The 17,121-nt window shown below is 38.7% G+C and overlaps 1 protein-coding gene across 1 annotated transcript in view; it reads left to right on the plus strand.

The window, feature by feature from the left end:
- Positions 1-17,121, plus strand: part of CAP2 (cyclase associated actin cytoskeleton regulatory protein 2) — a 68,113-nt gene that overhangs the window by 39,390 nt on the left and 11,602 nt on the right. The window contains exons 5-7 of the mRNA XM_054646313.2: positions 6,248-6,391; positions 6,618-6,703; positions 8,431-8,536. Of these exons, the coding sequence (XP_054502288.1) occupies positions 6,248-6,391; positions 6,618-6,703; positions 8,431-8,536 (336 nt within the window). The remainder of the gene's footprint in view (positions 1-6,247; positions 6,392-6,617; positions 6,704-8,430; positions 8,537-17,121) is intronic.

A 17,121-nucleotide genomic window follows, 5' to 3' on the forward strand; every position in this document is an offset into this window, starting at 1 on the left:
AGATGACTGAAAAGCAGGGCTTTTTGATTCACAAGTTAGTTAATTATTTTCTTTTTTTCAAATTTTATTTTGGTCTAAATCAGATCACATTTGTGAATTCCAAAAGTTATGTCAGTTCCAGGACTGCTCAACAAACTGGACAGTCTTACAGTTTGGCCAAAGATGGAAACCTGCAATATCTAACATCTCTTTCCTGGGACATGCCCCATGAAAGGTGATTGCTCTTAGCAAAGATTCATAGGATCTCAGATGTTGTGAACAAAGAAACTGTGGCTTAACAGAATCTTCTTGCTACCTGGAATGCCCTGGACCCCACCGACATGGACTATAATCACAGCAGCAGGATTGAGGAGTAGTAAATCAAAAAGTTGAAAGCAGTTTATTAGTTGTCATTGTTCTTGTTGATTAATTGTGGGGTGTTGCCTGTGTGCCTTAAGAAGGAGGACCCTTTCTTGTTGAAAATACTGCCCACAGAGAGCTGCAGTGGACAAGAACACAACACACAGAACATTCAAGTCAATTTAAAATGAACCAGTCCCAGCCAAAGGCAGTGGGTGTGATTCTGCACTGCTGTAAACTGATGCATGCAGGTTGTTTCAGGCCCTGGATTTCTCCACTGGTTAGAAGCGATTTGTCTTTCACATTCCTCTCCATTTGCCCTGCCTCAGAGTTTATATTTAAAAATAAATTCACAAGTGACTAAAGTAGTAATTTGTCATGTGGGGTTGTGATTTGGTATTCCCTGTTTTTTTCCCACAAAGGACAAAACTGCTACAGCTGATATTGGCTGTTAGATTGAGAATTTTTGTGCTATCTAAGAGGAATAAAAGCCAAATACCAATTAAGTCACTTTGGAAGCACACAAATGTGTCTAAGCTTCTGTGCTGATGAAGCTGACCAGACAGTTATGCAGATTTGTCTCTCTGTGTCATAGTCCTGCTGCTGCACAGCAGTGAGTTGAAGTGGCAAAACCTGTACTGTTGATCAACACATCAAATACTTGTTACACCACTGTGCTGAAAATTTACAGTCTAAGAAAACTAGGCCATAATAAATTAATGTAGTTAGGTAGGAGGAGAGGTTTGAACCCTGAAAATATCAGAATACTAGAGTATTAATGTAGTGATCTCAGAGAAAAATCTCATTTATGGTCTCTACAGCCAGTCAGAAAATAGTTGCAGAGAAAACATTGGATTTAGGTGGAGTAGGGTAAAAAAAATTATTTTATATAAATTTAAATAAAGAGGTTATTTCTCAGCCTAATCTGAACACTGATTCCATCCAGCCTGTGTATAAAGACTTAAAGAAAAACACAGGCTTTTCTTAAACTGCATACCTACCAAAAAAAAGTATGAAGTTAAAATCTTCTTTACATAATTTGAAAGTACAAAAATTGGGAAATTACAGTTAATCAAAAACTATTTCAGTTCTAGAATCACAGCCACTCATAGCAGAAATGCATCTCACTGGTGATCTTATTCCTGTAGACACACCTTATACCTTGTATAAGGTATTTTTCTAGGCTCTCTTAACAGTAATGGCCAGCACCTCTAGAGTCCATTTCTTCACGTCTATTAATATCTTCTAACATATAGTCATTTAGTATCTATTAACGTGTGCAAATAATTCCTCAGGGATATTTCTTTCCTCATTTACAGTAGAAGGAATCAAGTCTCAGCTGAGAGCAGATGCTGGTCTGTTAAATTGTTAGAACTGAGTGTGGTGGTTGCTATCCATGACATCTTTCATCCCTTGAAAGGATGAGATGTGGGATGGGACTGTACTAGGCTGTTTGCAGAGATAATGGCTGTGTCTCTGTTAGTGTTTTAGCTCGCTGTGGGACTGTATTTCTCCTTCAAATCAGCCCCATTTACTATGTTGTGTTTCACATTATAGCAGCCTAATGTGTACAAAGTGGGGATCTTTCTGATGAAGTGGAAGATCCACTCCCAGGCAGCATCTAAACCACAATTTACAGCTAGTCCCAAATTCCCCCCCCCTCTCTTTAAATGTATACTGTGAATGTTGGAGCCTCAGCACCAACTGTTTTGCTCTGCAGAACCATTCCTATTAGGCTGTACTGCTTGCCAACACATACAAAGACACCTGATTCAGATCAACTCCATGTTTCAAACGTGCCCCTTAAAAATACAAAGCAAGTATGATGGAGATTTTATGTAAGTATGAAGGAGAAACTAACAGAACTGTACACCATGGAATAAAGGTTGTACTCACCCTGTTTGGGTTGCAGCTGAGTAGAAGGAAGGGGCTGTTGATTCCAAATTCTCTGAGTTTTCTTTTGCTGCTCCTACACCAGAGGTTGCCATGCCCTCATTTTGCATAACTTAAAAGGGTATTTGTTCTCTTGACATGTTTTTTTCATAATAGGTCAGGTTGATTCGAACACTGTAATAGTGAGGTCTGAATTGTGTTGCCACTCATCAACATAAAAATCCTTTGGTAAACAATCTCACCCCTCAAAACCATGTAAGATTAGCTTAAAAATACATAAGATCTTTCAAACTATAGTTTTTATTTACCTGCTGTGTTTTGTGCCTTTGTGATTCATGCTGGCAGGTTACTGTACAACAGTGGTCCTGAGAAAATACCCATTTTCCCAAATTAATGCTGAGATTTTCAAGTAATCACTGGCTCAAGCAGCCAAAATTTAGGCAAGCTATTCAGTTTAATGTGACTTTACAGGCAGATTTCAAACATCACAAAATCCAAAACTTTGGCCTTTCTGCTGAACTGAGTGTCCCTGTCCACCAGTCCTATTAAGCCTGTCACCTGAGGTATTTCTTGTATGGGTAATGCAGATAGGTGAAGGAGAAGAAAGTCTGTGTAGTGTGGTCTGTTGGAGTACTGGTATTCCAGGCCATTTTATGAGACTGGGCTGAGACTGTTAAGTCTCTGCAGCCAAAGCCTAAGGCAGTTCTTTTGCATGCTGGAACTTTTTTGGAGTGTTTTGGCTAATCATGGCAACAGTCTTACTACTCTTGATTTTCTAATAAGAATTATAAAATATTATAAGTTGGCTGGTTGTCTAGTTATTTGTGTTTAAAGTGACAATCTGGTTTTAATCATTATTTTAAAAGGAAAAAAGGATACTGGGAATTACTTCTGATATTTGTCAGTTCTGCCCATGTTGCATTTTTAAGCATTTCAGCAAAACTGATATTATAATAGGAATGGTGTTTATAAAGAGACTCTTAAATTTCTGTTAAACAACTGTGCTGTGTCTTAAATGACAAGAAATTTTATCTAGCACATGCCAAAGGCATGCTGAAGATTTTTCCAACAGTTCTGATTCGTCTCCTGGAATTCCCTTTTCTTAGAGATACAATATAGACATTAATTTTTTTAAGTCAGCTGTTTTAATATTCATTGCAATAAAGAGATTATTCTTCTAGAACCCTCAGCACAACTGTTTCTGCATTGTAAAGCCAAACAAGACTGATTACTGCCAGAATTAATGAGCCTTTCTATACCCATATGTCATATACAGTGTAATTGATCTGCAGTTTAATCACTAACTAAAAATTTAGAACTGAGACAGAACTCAATTCAGTGATTCCTTGCAGGCTGTGTTCCTGTGTCAAACCCTTACACAGAAACTTGGAAGACAAAAAGCTTCCACAAACACACATATTTTGTGCAGCCATTGCAGAACAGGATGAGTGCAGAGTGAAGGGGAGGCAGACTCTGCTGCTCTGCCAAGACCTCTCACGTGGGACAGAGCTGAGCAGAGCCTCAAGCCCACTCTGGTGTCACTGCAGTGCCAAGGGAATGATTACTTTGAGAAAGTTTCCCTAGCAATACATATTTCATCTTTAAAACTTGCACAGGTTCTGTGAAATTAAATAAATCCACTACATTTTTATAAACATTTCTTATAAATATGTAATCATTGGATAGATTAAGTCCTGTGTTTTGAGGGACAGAATCTCTGTGCCACTGACAGATCCTCAGAAAAGTGGCTGAGAGCTTTTTCTAGAAGGAATAGGAGAAGGTTTGGGTCATCGTGGGTCATTCAGAGAAATGTTTGACCCTAACTTTGCCTTCTTATCTTTAGAAATCAAAGTATTCTACAAAATAAAACTGCTATGTTAATGCCATTTCATATCTAGGAAATTGAAGCACAGAAAGCTAACCCAGCTTTACTGAAACCTGATGAAATTTGGTGGGAGAGCTGCAAAGAGAACCCCCATTTAAGGACTCCCACTTCAGTGCACTATCCACAGAAATGTACTGCCTCCCAGTGCTGTCTAGATATACCAAGCATCTGTGGAGCTGTATTTTTAGGCCTGATATTCTCTTTGTCTGGAACTGGGCCATGAAGATTCACAGTAAGCTCAGGACTGTAAATATCCCTCAGACTTTATGGGAGGAAAACTGGCATAATATCAAAGCAGAACAAGCACTTTCTTAAATTTCAGTTTTGTTAACTACTGTCATACTTGAAAGATTTCCCTGAAAAATAAGAAAATACCCAAGAAAATACCAGCTGCAGCATGTTGTAAACAAGCAAAAATTAGAAAGGACAATTTCTGCAGACTTTATCATGTTATGGCAACAACATCATGTTTTCAGAACTACAAATCATGGGGGTTTCAGGGCTTTTTCAGACTTGATGGCTTGTGCTGGTCATTAGGTCATCGACAAAAAATCTTATACTTTCACAGTAATACTGTAAATATTTGTTTTCTCCCAACCCATTTTGTTGTAGGGAAGATCACATATGCCTATATATTTCTGATGCATAGGTCTTTCTCAAAATTGCTCTACCACTAAAATGTTCAGGCTCTGTAGGTAGATCAAAATACTTTTCAAAATGCACAACCTCTTTTTGACACGTTTTTGAAGTGTCTTTGACCTGTGCTGATCCATAGCAAACATGCTTATTCTAAGCTGACATAGAATTCTCTAATGCTGAAGTCTTCTGGAAAGGTGAAAAGAAAAACCTTAAGATAACAGAGATCGAGCAGGACATATGTGCCCATCATTTTTTGTGTGTCATGGCAGCATTAGTCCTCAAGATCATGAGGATTAGTTGTCTCCAGCAAGCACATCACAAATAGTCCTGGAAAAGGTGAGAAAAAATGCAGAGTTCTGCTGCAATCCTGAGTGATTTCCAAGTGAAGTGCCAGGGAGGATCAGAATGGTGCACTGCCTTTGGTGGGACATTCTATGGGTTTGGGGAGCATACTTTTGTAATGTTATAGGGTTGCAAGGTACAGCAGTTGTTTTGCCTGTAAACTGATGAGTCCATGTCCCTCAGTCTGCTGTTTTCTGAGTGGAAGAATTTTCCCCAGTGAATTAGTGCTCTAAATTAGTTTTTCTGAGACACTGGACCAGTGTGATTAGCATTCACTTTGCACAGGAAAGAGCTTGGATAGCTTCTGCATTCATCTTGCTTTTCTCCAGACACTAGTCCTTCCACTCAGCAGTCATTCCCATGGATACCATTCGTTTCTGATTAACCCAAGAGAACTTCCCCAAACCATGGCTTGCAGGCAGCAATTTCCCATGAAATCCTCCTGCATTGCTTGCAGCCAAAACATTAAAATGTACCGAGAAGGACAGGTAAAATTGATCTTGCCTACAGTGTATTACTGTCTCAGTCTTATTGCCAGATGATAACAGGCAACTAATAAGTAGTTTGTGTTTCTTGGGAAAAACAACTTGGTTAATAACATGAAAAACTCAAGAATCTGAAGAAGTTCCGAGGATATCAGATGAAAATGACAGTCATTCTGCTGACTCTGAGCTATGGGGTTGATGTGGGTCTTAATCTGGGCAGCATGTGAAAATGCTGCCAGTGCTGAGAACAATTTTTGCTACAACACATTATTAATACTTAATGTCTGTGCATTTTATCACTGCAACTGTAGGAGGGTAATTAAACTGTTGCTGTAATTTATGATGACCTTTCTTTATGGATGTTAAATCAGAAGGCAAGGAGGACAATATTAAACTACTTGGTGCTTTTGGACCACCCACTGTTAACAGCAGTCTTTTTCTCTTTTTCTTTTTCCTTTTCCTTTTCTTTTTCTTTTTCTTTTTCCTTTTCCTTTTCCTTTTCTTTTTCTTTTTCTTTTTCTTTTTCTTTTTCTTTTTCTTTTTCTTTTTCTTTTTCTTTTTCTTTTTCTTTTTCTTTTTCTTTTTCTTTTTCTTCTTCTTTTTCTTCTTCTTTTTCTTCTTCTTTTTCTTTTTCTTTTTCCTCCTCTCCTCTTTTTTTTTGCAGAATGAGGTGGCAATGCTTCTCAAGCCAATATCAGAGAAGATTCAGGAAATCCAGAACTTCAGAGAAAGGAACAGAGGAAGTAAAATGTTCAACCACCTGTCAGCTGTCAGTGAGAGCATCCCTGCCCTTGGGTGGATAGCAGTGGTGAGTGACACATGGTATGGTTGGGAGGGCTGTTAAGAAGCTTCTGGATGGTGCAGCCCAGGATAGTTCCAAATCTTGCAGTGCTCTGCAGTCTCATCTATATAGTTCTTCAGTCTACTACACCCAAGAAGGTAATAAACCTAGTATGTCAGGGGAGGTGTCTGACTAATGTTTTACTTCCTTTCTCCTTCTGTTGTTTCCTGCTACCATGGGGTGATGGTCCTAGTCTCCTAAACCAGGCCCTTATGTCAAGGAGATGAATGATGCTGCTACCTTTTATACTAACAGGGTATTAAAGGACTACAAGAACAGGTATGTTACCAAGCTCCAGTATGGACTAGCCAGAGAACAGAGCGTTAACCATACCAGTAGGGTTCACTGGTATGTGTTTTGTAAACTAAAAAGCATTTGATGAAACCTTCTTGCAGTAGCATAGTTTCCCCTCCTTACCTCTGACCTGCAGCATGCTGCAGTGAGAATGGCAGCAGCATTAGCAGTGCTGGCTTTCACCCTCTGCACATTTTAAGATTAGTTTTAATTTTTCTGGCATTCCAGCATCATGAGCTTATATGCAAATGCCTGTTTACATAGCGACGTGTGGCTAGCTGGCTGCTGTGCATCCTCCTCTCATTTGTGCTCTCATACTGTTGCTGTTCTTGCTCTTGGCTTGAAAATGTGTATTTAGGTGGAAGATATATACAGATTCAAATTCCATAGCTCCTGATTTGATTTTTCTCTGCACCACTTCATTATTCTTAAAGAGCACAAGGAATTCACAAAAAAAGTTCCATGAATGATATCTGTGAACTGATGGAGAAAGAGAAAAAAATTCAGGTCCTTCTTATGCCGTCTTTGAAAAGTCAAGTATAAATCCTGCTGACTTGATGCTTTTGAAGGCCAGATTTTGGCTCTTGATTTTCATATCCCAGTGAAGAACAGTATTTGCTATTGAATTTTTCCTCATTAGTGAGGAGAAGGTTTTAAGTATCAAAACCTTTCACATGTATTTATGTTTCTTGAATATGTAGAAATAGAAATTATATGCTATATATGATATGTTATTTTATATATATTATATGTTATATCTTATTCTTAAAGCCTGAGTTTACCTACGGAAGGTAGTAACTGATGCTGGGGTAACTGATGATTTTTACAGCATAGTATCAGTGTTTACACTGGAGAAAAAAAATGTCTCGTGTAATGGTATAAATGGAGTACATTATTTAGGTATTTAATTCTTCCTTTAATGAGGAATTATTTTCCTGTTTTTCACTGAATCAGACCACAATGTCTTTCAAAGTATGGAAGGCTTTCCCTTGACTTCAGTAGGCTTTGGATTAAACCTGTTGACCCAGGTGCTCCACATTTTTAAGGATAAAATTCCAAAGGAAATAAATAGAAGGTAGACACACAAATCCTTGTAAGCAATCACTATTCACTGATAATTTGTTATAACTATGGACTTCATCTTACAAGCAGCTTTTCTCTTCATTATTTCCTGGTTTCATTTATGAGTCCCATTGAAGGACTAACGACAAAGATTCTAAAGCCAACTTTGACTTGTACTTTAAAAATTCTTCATGTATACATATTTTAGTCCGATGACTGTAACATGACCCAGTATTGCCCTGGCCACATTTGAACATGGCAGCCAGAATATCTTACAGAATCCATGGGTATTTAATTTTCTAAAGTTCAGTACCCTGAAATTGTGTATGGGTACCTGCTGTAAGGCTCAATGTGCCTTTAGTGCTTTTTCAGTTGACTTTGAGCCTGAGAAGAATAGTGACACACATTTCTAGCAAGAAGCACTCTCTGCTAGAGGCATCCTTTGCTCTTGTTTGTCCTCTAGAAGGATCTAGAAGCTTTCCAATGTAGTAGCTTCAGTCTTTGCAGCACTGGGCTGGTTGTCTGCCTGCTAACTGATTTGTCCATGGCTTTTAGCCAGTCATTGGGTTTTGCCTGCTTTAAGCAAGAGCAGCACTGCTCTCTGTTTTTTTAAATAAATTCACAGATAAATATTGCCTCTGTTTTTACAGTGACACACGCCATGTTGATTGGGTGAAGTCATATCTGAACATCTGGTCTGAGCTTCAAGCTTATATCAAAGAGCATCACACAACAGGTCTCACATGGAGTAAAACTGTAAGTACTCTTTCTTTCTTCAAGAAGAACCATAAAAAGCCAGTAACCTCTTTGTCTTCTAATGTGGGTCATTAGCTCAGGAAAAATAAATATCTATGCCAGGAACAGAAGTCATGGTCCATGGATTTCCCAGCCAAGCCAATAAATGTTTGACATATAGGTGGAGATGTTCAGGCCATTATGGTACATGTTTGGAGGAAGAGAAAATAAATAGTTGGGATTATTATAGCCATAACCCTTAGCTGCAGATGGTAAAGAGAGACAGACACAGTTCTCCATGTCTGTAGAAGGTATGCAAAAAATAGAAGGACATGTCAGACCAAAGGAAAGGGAGGGGGCATGTCATGGAAAGAAGAAGGATGGTGGGAAGAATCTGAGCAAAGAGAGAGATTTAATAACAGGGAAGACAAAGACAAGGGATACATAATTTTGTAGATGTATAGCTTTATAAAACTATTATTTTAGATATATAGAAATAGCTTCTGGAAACAGAGAGAGCATACCTAATTATTTATGCTCCTTATATAACCTGCTTCTGTGTGTTACATATGAGATGGCAGCAATGAATATTTTTCTCTAAGAGAGGTATAAACATGAAAAATTACGTTGGGTATAAATGTAAGAGTTTATGTCCACCGTCTACATTGATACAGTGTTCTATTTTACTTTAATAACGTGCTCGTGTTTATCATCAGATTAGGAGAACTGCTGAAATGTATAAAAAATGTAATCATCCTGCTCTTTACTGATATCATCTCCTAAACCTACCATATACTTGCACATGCAGTCTTTCACACCAAATTTATAATTTCTTAGGTGTACACAAATATCATTATTTTTAATTTTAATATTCAGAGGACTAATACAGGTCACCATTTAGTTCTCAAAACAAACAGTTTTAAGAACTTGGGAACATAGGGAAGTGAAGTAGAACTTTCAGATTAATGGCCTTCCAATCCAAACCATTCTGTGATTCTATGAAGTGGAGCTTAACATGGAATAAGAGCTGCAACACCCTTCCTGTGAAGACAGGCTGAGAGAGTTGAGATTTTTTTCAGCCTGGAGAAGAGAAGGCTTCATAGAGACCTTTTTGTAACATTGCAATATATAAAGTGGGCTTGTGAGAAAGACTGGGAAACACATCACCAAGGCTTGTAATGACAGGACAGAGGGCAGTAGTTTTAAATTGAAAGATTGAATATAAGGAAGAAATTTTTTATTTTGAGGGTGATGAGACACTGGAACAGGTTGCCCAGAGAAGCTGTAGATGCCCCATCCCTGGAAGTGTTCAAGGCCAGGTTGGGTGGGACTCTGATCAACGTGGTCTATGAAAGGTGTCCCTGCCCATGTCAGGGGGTTGGAACTGAATGATCTTCAAGGTCCCTTCCAGCCAAACATTCCCTTGATTCTATGGTACCTGGAAACGTTGTTTTCTCTCTCCCTCAATGGAGGTTATAACCATGTGAAGAGAATGTAGGTTACTTGTGCTCAGCAACAGGCTCAGCTTTCTCTTCATAGCCTTCATGAGGCATTGTACAAGGCCTTTCAGTTCTCAAGTATTTGAGTGCAGGTTCAAACATGGGAGACAACTGTGATCTGCACGTACATCTTAGTCTGAAGCAATGCAAAAATGTTTGAACAGGATAAATTAGAAGACTGTAATTATTAGCTACGTTGTAAGTTTCTATAGTAAAAAATTTAAATATTAACCATGATTCCTTTATTTAGTACAGAATTTCATACTTGGTGCATCCTATTCTGTTATGATCAGTGAACGTGAGAAGACCTAATGATTGCTAAATTATTATTACAAAAGGAAAAGGAATTGTAGTACCCCATTAGCTGAATTAGCCTGAGAATCTGGGACATAATTCATTCTGTTAATACAGAAAAGGAATAATCGTCACCTTTAATAGAACTTCACAAATATGGAAATAGTGTTATAAGGTAAAGGCTTGTTAGAGCCATTTGGTCAAACAGGAGGAGCTCTCAGTGCTGGTGAGTACTGGTTGTCTTACTCAGAAGGGTGGCTGTTGCAGATTAAGTTTGACTGGTCCTAAAACCAGTACCTCAGTCATTGTGTCTTTATATTTCTCCGTCTTCAGCTGTCCAAGAAATTGCTGAAATCTAGGTGTGACTTGTTTATTTATATTAAGCATCATTTCCTGCCAACAGTGCTCATTCCATCATGAGTGATGAGCCCATCACTGCATGTGAAGTACTGATTTCACTTCACTTTGGATATCACTCATATCTGGAAGTTGTCTTGGAAGTATGCTTCATTTAAATTATCCTTTATGTGATACAAGTCTCAAAGATTAAATTGCAGACTCATTTTTATGGATGTATATATTTTTTAAGTTTTACTAAATGTGTATGTAAGAAAATTAGAATCCAGTAAGTTAGCAGGTTGTTTAAATTGCTTAAATGTTATTTAAATATTTCTATGAAGCTTGGTAACAAATACATTCCAGAAAGTAACGAGCTGCTCAAGTGATAATTTCATTTTTGTTATACATTTTAAAGTGAGGAAGGAAGTCACAGATTCACATTGTGTGAAGTTAAGCATAAAGGTCTGCAGAAGCAGGGTCTAGACAAAAAATGTGATATATAAAAAGGCTGTAGATATATTCCAGACACAGTTGTTAATCATTGCACACAGCAGCTTCCACTTACGTGCATAAAAGGAAAAAAGGAAAAAGCATTAGTTTGGCAAGGCGTTAACAAAGTGGAACGTTTATGAGAGGCAGACATTGGTGTAAAAAAGGTATTTTATTATAGAGGGGGAGAGAAAGAGAGAAATGTCTTGGGGCATGTAAGTACAGATTTCAAAGTGTATTATACCAATAATTTACCCTTCATATCTGCAGAAGTCAACAAAGGAATGCATGAAGTTTCTATAAAAAGCTCTTAAGTAGCACATTTGGATATTTCTAACGAGAGTGAAGAGTCAGGAAGAATATTAACTACTTCTTCTCTCCCAGCTGTATTGTCAATGCTTGAACTCCAACAACCCCAGGAGCATAAGCCTAGATCAGAGGATTTCCTATGCTTGGGTTTCCAAAAAGGGGACAGGATTTTTGAGTTGGTGCTTGGCCCACTAAGCTATACTGTGGTGTGCACATTTGTGTGCATGCAGTATCTCAAAGCTCTGCCATTTCCAGCCCCCCATACCCTTCCATCAAGCTGCACAGGGCAGCTGCAGCCAGCCTTGGAACAGATCACTAGTACACACAGGAAAGTGTTCCTGGCTCTGGCAGCAGGCACACAGGCAGACACTTCAGAGGAAAGAGAAAGAAATGTCTTAATAAATTAGAAGACAGACACAAAAGCTGGTGCAAAGGATTGAAATAATGTTCAAGCAGTCACTTCTGACAATAACACTTATCTCTATCTGCTTTATAAAAAGTTTGTGATAAAAACAGATGTTCATGGATTTTTGGATCTAACACAGTTCTGTCTTACTTTGGTTGTGCCAAATTGTGTGACAATATTTTACGTATTAAGGGCACTCTATTGAAATGTGTGCCTGTGTGAGGAGAAAGCCAAGGAAATAGTGAAGAATGTAGTGTATTCAAGAATACACATAGAAGGAAATAGTGTAGTTAAGGACCTTTAGACTTCTGTGCATCTGAACCTGTTTTGCTCCTCGTGGGGAGTGGTGATACAGAACCAGACTGGACTGTGTAAGCTGGCATTTCAAGGCATGATGGATATGGTTAGGATATTTGATGGTACTGTGCTCACAGAACAAAAGTACGTATCTAATGTATGTTTGTGAGCAGGACTGTCCCAGACAGTAAAAAGTTCCATGTATTTTCAACATAATCTGAAATAGTCATTTTCATTCATTGATTGTGCCTATGGCAGAGAAAATATGCTTGTCAGTGCAAGTCAGATGGATCTACAATATTTCCTTAAAAGTGTAATTTTGTAGTTTGTTATCTTGGATGTAAAGTGTCCTTCTGCCTCCTACACCTTGTGCTGAGTGGCCATTCACTATACTCACTACATCTCAATTTAGCTATCTTGGCAATGGGGACAATAAGCAATTACCAGCCTAATGGAGATTTGTTTTAATTTGCTACCAGATATGACATTCTTAGATGTCAGTGAGTCTTTGGAAGAAGCTGTTGTTACACTGAAATATTTTAAGTGCCCAGGGTAGCATGCAGTAATTGTCATTTTTGCTTGCTACAGCTTTCTGTTTTTAACAAGCAATCCACAGCTGTAATGGTGACCTGTCCTTTTTCACAAGAATGCCTAATGAAAAGTTTGTTTGCTGCAAGGCTTGCATGAGTAATCTGGGGGAAGTGAATCTTCAGCTCCTATTTCTGTAGGTTAACCTTGCAGCAAGAAAACAACCAGTAATAATAAAGAGACTGCTGTAGTTTTCCATATATCAAATAAGATTTAAGACACAAATCTTGCTCAAAGATAATTGTCTTGAATGTTTCAGTTGCAGGTGGATCTGTACTTAACATTTTCTTCTTTGTATACAATAGTAATTTAGGATAGATTTTACCAGCAGAATACAGAATTTCACTCAAGTGATAAGTGAAATCCTCTCTCCCTTTACAAATCAAAACAACTTAGGATGAAGTCTGCACATCTTTAAAAGCAGTTGAGATTTATTTAAATCCTGTTACCATTGAAGCCAGTATCTTCAAGTATTTTTTTCCCCTGAAATAGCATTTTTAAAAACATTTATTACTCCTTAGATAGTACTCTAAAAACATTCTTTAAAAGCTGAAAATCTCCACAAGCTCCACACCAAGAAGTACCATCATAATTCCTACATTAGCCGTATTGAGTGCAATTATCCTAGTCTCAGTGCAGACTTGGGCATTTTATTCTAGTCTAAAATAATTACCTCCAGACATTTTCTTATAAATTGGCCCTGCCTTTCTCCTGTTCTATCAAAACATTTTCCTGTAATACATCATCTCTGTACATATTGATGTGAACAAGCTGCAGAAGACCAACTTCTGCAGGCAAAAGCCTCCTATTATCTGTCCAGTATCTCTTCTGTGCTGTGTTTAGTTTGACCTACTTATCAAGCAGCCATCATCTGAGCCACTTCACTAAAGCTAAAGGTCAAAACTGTAGTGCCAAATTCCATCCACAGCCAGGACTGCAATCCCAGAGGCCTTATTCTGATAGAAGGAAGGGCAGCACAGATATACCAATTTAGATGCCTGTATCTTGGAGAAGACGTAGACATTTCCACAGTGCTCAGTTTTTCTCAGTAATAGCCTTTTCTCTCCTTTTCTGTATACCTTCCATTCCTTTCTCTACCCTTCCCAATTCCCTTATTTTTTTTTTTGTTGAAAAAATTGTATCCTTTAGTTGTAAGTGTTTCTTTCTCAGAATAGGCAGTGTTCTGGTTTTTGGTACAGGGTCAATTAAAAAACTGGCTATCCTGGCACCTCTACAATAGTTGCCTCTTTGGTGGAGACTGCCTCAATCACATCCCTGTCCCTTTGAAAGAAAGTATTTTTACTCTCTTATTCCAACAGTGGGTGAAAATATTTGTCTTTACTGTATATCAATTGTATTCTCTAACTTGGAACAAGCACCATTCAGACATGTTAGGAGAAAAACTGGGCGAGGCCTGCAGCCTAGTTCCAGTGGAAAAGGGAAAGGAAATACAAAATTGAAAGTGTGGAAGAGAGAAAAGGAAAGGTATATCTTTTAAAACTTCACTGTCTTGCTAAAGGGATTGGTCTTTTTTTAAACCAAATTTTTCTATAAGTAAAAGATGGTTGAATCTGCCTGTTGGAGCACATTACGTGTTGGCAATTACATTATCATACAGTTCTCAAATGATTTAGAGAGAGCATAGCTGTATAAAACTTTTCTGGTTGGGTAACTCTGAAGATGCGAGCATCATTTTAAATCCTGAACAGATGATGAATGGCAAAAGGATATTACAGGGGGCTGCAAAGCTTGAAAACTCTGCAGATAAATAATTCTGCTGAGACTCAGTAACAAGAAAAGAATGGAGCCGGGTTTTTCTTGCTTTGTGTTTTAACTGACAAAGATTACAGGCCCTGTAAGTCAGCTGTTTCATCCCGTAAATTGCAGCTCTCTACGCAGCATAACTCCTTGCAGACAGGTGGCTTAAACAGAGTAGGTAATAGAACTGTTGTGCTAAGCTACTTTTACACAAAAAACACCTTAACAAGAGCTCTGTGCCTCTGAGTCACAGTCCACCTGTTCCCAGAGGTTGATATGTGATATTTTGAGCTTCACAATTCTTGTCTTTGGCTGTGCATATGTATGAAAAGAACAATACAGAATGCCATAATAATTTTAGGTGTGAAACTAGGATTACTATAAAGGGGGAGAAAACAGTGATATTCTTCCTTTTTTGGGGGGGACGGGGGGAAGAATGTATTCCCCATTAGGATTCCTGTTTGTCTGCTGCCATGAAAAGAAGGCTTTTCAATAAATTAAGGGAGGGATTTCATGATCTCTCTCTAAGCCACCTGTTGCTAGAGCTGCAAATAGATACTTACCTCTTAATAGGAATGACTAACAAAATAGGTACTGTATATCATACACATGCATGTATCATTTATTTAAATGCATTATATAGATGCTTATAATCTTCTGGCTCCGAGTAAACTCAACCATTGCAGCCACAAGAAACGAATTGTTCAGATGCTCCCCAGCCCATTCCCAGCACAAGAACTTTGTTGCCCTCAGTGTCCATGCAGCACTGTGTCAGCCAAAAGCTGGATAAACACAGAGGAACACTGCGGGTGTTTGTACAGGGTCTGGCACGTAAGCCCCTCATATCCCCAGAGATAGGAGCCTCTGACTGGGGCTCCTTGCTGCTGCACTTCTACAAATATAGTAACAGTGACATGGAAGGCTAACCCAGGGAGCTGTTCATTAAGAATAGCTCAGGAAATAGTAACATCTGTGATAAGACATAAAAAGAAATTCTTACTGTCTCTCGTAGCTGGGCTCAGACCTGAAGACACATCAAGCTGCATATGGCCACTGAAAATTAGTGACAGTATGGCATCCAGAGCACTTGTGCTATATCTGAACAGCATTTTATTTCTCTCACAAGATTGCTTTGCCCTGTGCTCCGGGGGAAGGAAGCCTTTAGGAGAAATGTGCTTAAGAAGGCCCTGCTTCTCAAAAGCAAACGGCATCACTCAGCTCTGCTGTAATTTCAAGAGAATTAAATGAGAATTTCAACCAGGCAGCTATCTCAACATAAACAATAATTTATTTCTTCCAGCAAGGCAGTTAGGTGAGAAAAGGAAGTGTACCTCACCCTTCAGCCAGTTGTACAAGATGAAGGTAGAGATACAACATACTTTGAGGCTGTACCACAATCCTGCAAACCTGCACAGTGAAATTTATCAGACCCAGCAATGTGAGCAGCATCAGACACTGTTGCTAAAGGAAGCTTCTCTGCCACAGTCAATGGGAGGCCCTTAGGCCTCTCTGCAGATGGCTTGGGGCTATCCAGCAAGGAGCAAACCCTGATTCATTCCTGTCACCCCATTTAGAGCATGGGTGGAAGCTGAAGACAGCCCTGGGGGGAAATTTCTGAAATGTTTTATCCCCTATAGAGCTCTTAGTACATGGCCACAGAGCCTGCATCTCCTGTTCCTGATAGGACCTTACTCAGGGAATTACATTTTCCTCCATTTCAAAAAGCTCCAGGAGCACATTTCAAAGTACTCAAGTTCACTATGATGCAAAGGTACCAGGTTATAAGTTACAGCTTACTTTTGTGTTATATTTTCACACAGTAAGGATGACTCTATCTGTTGCCCCCTGCTAATTCTCACTGGGGGCATATTTTGAATGATGGAAAAATGACCACACAAACATGTTAATAGGAGCAGTCAGCAATCAGTGTAACTTGATGTGTGTATGCAGACACCACAGCACTGAGAGCAGCAGCTGTTGCCGAGGCAAACAGCTGAAATAAAAGAGGAAGAAAGGCAGCTTGCAAACAACCGCCTTCACTGGTCCAAATGGCTCCTAATACTTTTTATGTAAAGACACACTGTTGTTAACATCTGCGTGAAGTTAATCTGAAGAGTTGTTTGCAAATAGCAAAGCTGCTAAGCACCTGCTGCTTTAGGATAGATGAACTTTTGTGGGCATGTAACATGCTATTTTATTCCCAGCAGCTCTCACAAACACCACCCTATACAGAACAGACATGAATGGACTTTGTGAAGGGAACTTCTGTTGAAATTGGATAGGACTATACACAAGTATTATCAGATACCAGAACAGTTTAAGAGCCTGGTTCAGAAGTATTCTAGAGCCTGAAGGATGTAAGTTGTCTTAGAAGAGGAACTAAGGAAAGCAAAGTAATTGTCAGTGACTGAGGTTGGTAACTTGGAGGTTCATTTATTAATAGATGTCAAAATGAATTTAAAAAAAAAAAAACCTGGAAAACCTACTTCACTTGGCTGATTTTTAAGTTGCCCTTTACATCAGTGTGTCTGAGTGCAGCACAGGTCCCATCTTCCTGGCATGCAGGGAATGCAAGAAGTGAAATGCGTATTCTACGTTTCCAGTTCACTTTTGCGCTTTCTGCCCCC

Source organism: Agelaius phoeniceus, chromosome 1, assembly GCF_051311805.1.
Source record: "Agelaius phoeniceus isolate bAgePho1 chromosome 1, bAgePho1.hap1, whole genome shotgun sequence".
Lineage (NCBI taxonomy): Eukaryota > Metazoa > Chordata > Aves > Passeriformes > Icteridae > Agelaius > Agelaius phoeniceus.